Source organism: Octopus bimaculoides, chromosome 3, assembly GCF_001194135.2.
Source record: "Octopus bimaculoides isolate UCB-OBI-ISO-001 chromosome 3, ASM119413v2, whole genome shotgun sequence".
NCBI classification, from domain to species: Eukaryota; Metazoa; Mollusca; class Cephalopoda; order Octopoda; family Octopodidae; genus Octopus; species Octopus bimaculoides.
The window spans coordinates 60,001,814-60,008,396 of NC_068983.1; the positions used below are offsets into that span (position 1 = coordinate 60,001,814).

The 6,583-nt window shown below is 32.2% G+C and overlaps 1 protein-coding gene across 1 annotated transcript in view; it reads left to right on the plus strand.

The window, feature by feature from the left end:
* Window positions 1-6,583, plus strand: part of LOC106867600 (voltage-dependent calcium channel subunit alpha-2/delta-3) — a 620,656-nt gene that overhangs the window by 578,233 nt on the left and 35,840 nt on the right. The window contains exon 18 of the mRNA XM_052966750.1: window positions 2,620-2,697. Coding sequence (XP_052822710.1) covers window positions 2,620-2,697 — 78 coding nt within the window. The remainder of the gene's footprint in view (window positions 1-2,619; window positions 2,698-6,583) is intronic.

The window sequence follows — 6,583 nt, forward strand, 5'->3', positions numbered from 1 at the left end:
TCTGGTGGAATGAATTTCAAATTTGACTTCAATGATTTTTAAACTCAGAACCAAACATCAAGGAACTAAATACAATAATGCATTGAGTCTGGCATTCCAATATCCATCATTTACATCACCTTCATTAATCAATAAATTGGTAAATTAATAGCTGATGGTAAGACATGACTGCTTTTCAAATCTGCACTTAATAGTAATTTTTAAAAGAGAAGAAAATAATAGTCATAATGTTAACAACATCATCAACAACAACAATAGTATTAATAATAATTTCTTTTGCTACAATATACGACGGATGAAAACTATCAAATTTTAATAATGACTTCTTTATTGACTACAGGGGTCCACCATAGAAAATAAATGAAGGTTTTATGTAAATTGTTATAAACAAGATAAGGGGTACACTACAGTAAAAATAGGCAGTAAAAATAGGCAACCCAAAACAGGCAACCCAACTACAGTAAAAATAGGCAACCCAGAACATATAGTCCAGATAACAGGACAGTGTACCAGAGAGAATCAAGACATTGTGGATGTGAAATGGGTATGGATGGTTATTGGTTTACTTTCACTTAGAGATTCTGAAAAGAAAAAGGCATGGAAGTGCTGCTATGAAAAGTTGTTAAATGTGGAGAATGCATGGAGAAAAGAGAGTCTTACCAGTGTGAATCCAACAGAAAGACCAGTTATTCTGGTGCCATGTAAAAGCACTGTTGTTGGTACCTGTGGTACCATATAAAAAGCAACCTGTACGCTTTGTATCAGGTTCCAGTTGTTTATTTTGGCAAGGTTTCTACAGCTGAATGCCCTTCCTAATGTGACAATATCACAGATGCTTTTTACATGGCACCAGCACCAGTGATTTTTTCATGACACTGCTTTTTCCAATTAATTTTTAAAACAAGAAAGACTTTATTAAACAGGTGTTTGGAACATTCAAAATAAGTATAGTCTCTGGTGGGTTGATATCAAAAGAGTTTAAACAAAAGGAAACTTATAAGATTGAAACCTCACTTGTGAAAAGTGGATTTTTTTGAAAAAAATTCCGTTATCTACATGAATACCTTAACAATTCAGATGGTTCCTGATGTCCAGTCGTTAAGTGAGAGATAAAGTTATTTAGAAATAGTTTTATAAATAGCCGTTATGTTTGCAACTACTGTAATGGCTATTCCAATATTGCCAAATTGGTTAGTTTTTAATTTTGCCAGTTATTTTACTAAGTGGTGTGATTATGTCCTGTAATTAAAATGACAGAACTAGACAATAAAAACTAGACAGAATGCACTACATTATTTTAAAATTGAGCTAGATTTATAGTTAGCCACTTGGTAATTGTTTTCAGGAGTAACGTTGTGTTAAACTATGTGTGATCTAGTTAGACATTATCTAAATCAATAGCACCAATCAGAAAGTTTTAAGATGAAAGAGTACTGGAGAGTATGTAAATAAAGTATTCACACACGACCTCATAATGCAAATTGAGTGATTGAATAAATAACCAAATGCTCATATACACATTGTTGAGGTACACTGAAGTGATTAAACTTTTAAAGCAATCATTTATCTTTTTATCTTTTACTTGTTTTAGTCATTAGACTGCGACCAACAAACACTCGTTGTCAGGCAGTGAAGCTGGAAGACAAACGCGACAACACAAACATATGTACATATTTTTGCATAATATGGGTTTAGACAATGATGATGATGATGATGATGACGATGACGACGATGACGATGAAAAAGAAGTTGATGGTGTCATAGTGTTCATTTATTAGTCAAATGGATCATTATTTTTTTAAGCCTGGTACTTATTCTATCAGACTCTTTTGCCAAACCACTAAGTTACAGGGACATAAACACACCAGCACCAGTTGTCAATCTGTGCTGAGGGACAAACACACACACACATATGTGTATATATATGTATACAATATATGATGGGCTTCTTTCAGTTTCTGTCTACCAAATCCACTCTCAAGGTTTTGGTCAGCCCAAGGTTATAGTAGAAGACACTTGCCCAAAGTGCCACACAGTGGGACTGAACCTAGAACAATGCAGTTGGGAGGCAAGCATCTTATGACACCACCACACCTGTGCCTATTATTAGAGATGATCAAGTATCCATTTTTATAATTATAAACAAGCTATACATCATTAAAGTGTGATCATCAAGTGCAACTTTGCTAAGTGATGCATTGCTGCATTCCAATCTTATTAATTAATTAACTAATTAATTTCCATATTACAAGTTTATTTTTCTTAGATATGTTTAAAAGGTGATCTTTCAGAGTTGGTATATCAAAACTGAAACTATTTGTCCAGCAATTTCTTTAATTTGTCTTTCAGCTAAATCACTTACGTTTATGTATTTTTTGAGCATGTATGTATGTTTGTATATGTAAATATATGTATTTATACACACACACGCTATGTGAATACCTCAGCAGTATTACTTTGCTATGGCCATGTCATTTCAATTTTTCAGACTGTACCTATATATATCATTAAGATGAACTTAAAATTCTTTTTGTCTCTTTTGTTTATCTTCATTATGTTAGTTTTATTTCTTCATTTATTTCAATTCCTGTTAAAGTAGAACATTTTACTCTTTTACAGGTGAAGAATTTAGAGACTGCTATGAAAGACGGCCATCAGGGAAGCATATCCATGAATGTGGCTGTCCATAAAGATTTTGTAAGTAATAAACATTCTTCTTCTACCAAGAGTAATAAAATGTCTACAAACAAAAGATAAGCAATAAACCAGAACATTTCTCTTGAACTGTTGGGCTTTCTCCAGTACAGAAGCATAATTCTTGACAGTAGTATTTTCCATTTATCACCAAACAGTGTTTTTCAATATGACCCGGCAAATCTATGCCAAACAAATAGACGTTAAACCAATATTGGGGAAGAAGAAGGCTTCATTAGAATTCCTGAATACACATTTTTTGTAGATTCTAATTTTGGTAAACTTTTGTAGTTTGTTGGTCTTTTTTTTTTTAATCTTGAGACATTTTTAGGGTTATGAGAAGCTTTCACTTATCTCTATAACAAAGTAGACATTAGGGTTAGGAACATTGTTTCATAAGAAATTTAGAGTTACAAAGTAAGAAATTTTGATAAATGAGCATGCTACCTGAAAATGGTTCAGGTATATTAGAATCTGAGAATACCTGATTATTACTTACATTGGACTATGTATCGAGGAACTCATATTTGTTACCCTGTTAAAGCTTTAGCTTGGCATGACAACATTTAATCTAGATTGCATGACAAGAATTAACGGTTTTGTCATAAAATGCAATTTTCCATATAGCGACCATGAGAATGGTATCTGTCGCTCATACTCTATCAGAAATAAATTATTACATTAGCCAATTGAAGCGTTTTTCCAGTTGTAAATGACATTTATATGGAAAGAGGCTAGAATAAATTTCAGCTATTCCCACTGTTTATATTGGACATTTGGATGAAACTGCAGCTTCTGCCCCCCACCCCAATCCATTTCGTGTAATGATAAGAAGCTGTTTCAACTAAAATGTAATATGCTTTTATGATTCTCTGTGTAATGCCTTTTCATCTCAGCTTTCCAAACAATCATATTCATTTATCAACATTTCATCCTACACATCTTTTCATTTTAAAGAATAAGCTACTACTAACACGGTTACTACTTTATAATATCTAGTATTATATCTATCATTAGTATTATTACTACTATTTCATAATACTATTGTTTTATATTTCTTCATACTTTAAATGTTGCTTGTGTCATGAATATTTTGGCCAAACTGGTAAACTGCAATGATTACTATGATCATGTGTATTGGAACCTTCCCCTTTCATTCTTATTTGCTGTTGAGAAATAAACAGTTTACATATAAACTACCTCTCAAGATACTCTGGTTTAAAGTAAAAAGTCTAACTATCCTTCACTATCTTTGGAGATGTGGATAGGATTGGTATGACTTCATATTTTTTTCTTAGTGAACTATTCACCATCACCACCACCATCATCATCATCATCATCATCTTCATCGTTTTAACTTCTACTTTTCGATGCTCACATGGATTGGACAGAACTAGTTGATGCAGATTTTCTACATCCAGATACACTCCACCCCTGTCACTAACACTCATCTGTTTCCAAGTGAGGTCATTTTGCTCCATACCTGGACATGGTTTCACAGGAGATCGAAAACAAAGGACACCACTTGCATGACAGTAACACTCGTTTACAACAATCATACAATGTCAAGGCAAGAAGACACCAACTCATACACACAAAAGCACGCACATGCACACACACACACACACACACACACACACATACAAAACACACACACATACATACATACATACATACATACATACACACACACACATATACTATAGTCTTCTTTCAGTTTCTGTCTACCAAATCCACTCACAAGACTTTGTTCAAATTAGGGGCTATAGTAGAAGACACTTGCATAAAGTATCAAGCAATGGCACTAAACCCAGAACCAAGTGGTTATTACTGCACTACTCTTCGTGTTAAAATACCAATTCCTTGTAAATTTCATTTTCCCCTTTTTATCAATTCATTATACTGACATTATTAGTTCATAGATTTGTGTTCTTATCCTGTGATAGACTGATTGAAATAATCTGCTCAATGTTAGTCACACAATCCCAGTTAAAGGTCCTTGAAAGGTACTCAGCCACTTTGCCTCTGTCAGGCCCAATATTCAAAGGCTGATTTTTTTTTACATGCCACCAGTACAGGTGCACTTGCCTGGCAGGTCCTCTTAAGCAGAGTACATCGCCAAATATGTGTGTGCGTGTGTGTGTTATAAGCTTCTTTCAGATAAGGGTTAGTGTCGAGAAGGGCAACCACCTGTTAAAACAGTGACTCAGTAACACATTCATTCATCTAACTCTTGCTAGCATGGAAAAATGGATGTAAAATGAATGAACTACATACTATCAAACCATTCACAACAAACAAATGAGAGGACCTCTATGAGGTTTCTCAACCTACAAGAAATAGCAGCCAAATTTCTTATCACATTCTACTCTCTTAAAAAGAGAAGAAAATATGAATTCAGAATAATGTAGTCTTGGATGCATTATGCTTTAAATAAAAATGGGATGATCACTGCATGAATGTATTTAATCATAGGTTTTCAGAATCAGAACAGAGCTAGCCTGGGGCTAACTAACAACAACAACTGTAACACTCAAGCTTACAATGTGGTTTCTTGTTTTTTTTATTTATTTATTTCATGCATAAAACAAAAAACATACAATTAACTAGTTCTTGAAATATTTTTTTTTTAATGTGTTTGGAAGGGGCTCAATAATCTAAGTTAAATGAACATGAAACAATATTAGGTATGAACTTGCTCTAATTATTAGAGAGATCAGCATCAAATATTTAGCTATAAAAGACATAAAAATTATGAAAGTTTTCATCCAGGAAAAATACTTGAGAAAATTTTAGAAATAACAAAATAAAAAGAAAAAAGAAAATTAACATAATGTCTTGAAGTAATGTTTAGTTTTGTTGAAATATCACATATAAGGAAAAAGAAGGATAGGAAGAGATTATATAAGATAGATTTTTCTAAGCTACAGGCAACTGCAAAAGAAAAAAATAAACATGCGAAGTGTATTGAGAAAATGAAAAATAAATGAAAAATGCAAACCTGGAATGTTAGAAGAAAAAAAAATCTCTATTTTGATCATGCATCTGCTCAATGCAGTCATGTGACTAGCATTTTCTTTTGTTTTATTTTGTTTCTTTTCCTTTTTTTTTTTTTAGTCACACTTATAAAGTTTGCTTCTTCACTCCAAGCATAGCCGATAGAAATGTAAAGTAGAATTATGTGATGGTTTTATTGTTTTTTGGTTTGTTATTTATTACTTCTTTGCTAAAAATTTATTTGAAACAAAAAAAAAACAAGATGACAGTATTTAAGTTGGCTAAAAATATTTTTCAGTATTATATTCAATGAATAATAATTTTCAAATTTAAAAAAAAATTATTTCATAAAACAAAACTAAAAAAAAAAAAACAGCTAGATTCATTTTTAAATCAAAATTAATAATGTTAATTATTTTAGAAACCAAATTATCAAATTATTTTAAATTTAGATCAATTTTAAACATTCCAAACCAAATATTCAGGTAATTTACTCCTTGAATTCTCTGAGTTTCTAGTAAAATCATTTATTTATTTATTAGTTTGTTTGTTTGTTTATTTCTTTGTTTTCTTTCAAAATTGATTCAATACCAACATTTTTGTTGCAAATATTTCTTCTCATTTACTTCCCATAGTCCCTTATCCTTGGAGAAGGCATTCAACTGTAAGGCATCTACTTCAATTACACATGCTCTGCTAATCTAAAATATTACTGCACCTGTAATGCAGATTAAATTATCCAACTTGAGTCTAGATTGTGTGCATCTGGTATGGTGGTAGCTGTAACTCTACTAAACAACTACTGTTAACATTTGCAAGCAGGAAAGAATGTGTGTGTGTGTGTGTGTGTGTGTGTGTGTGTGTGTGTGTGTGTGTGTGTGTGTGTGTGTGT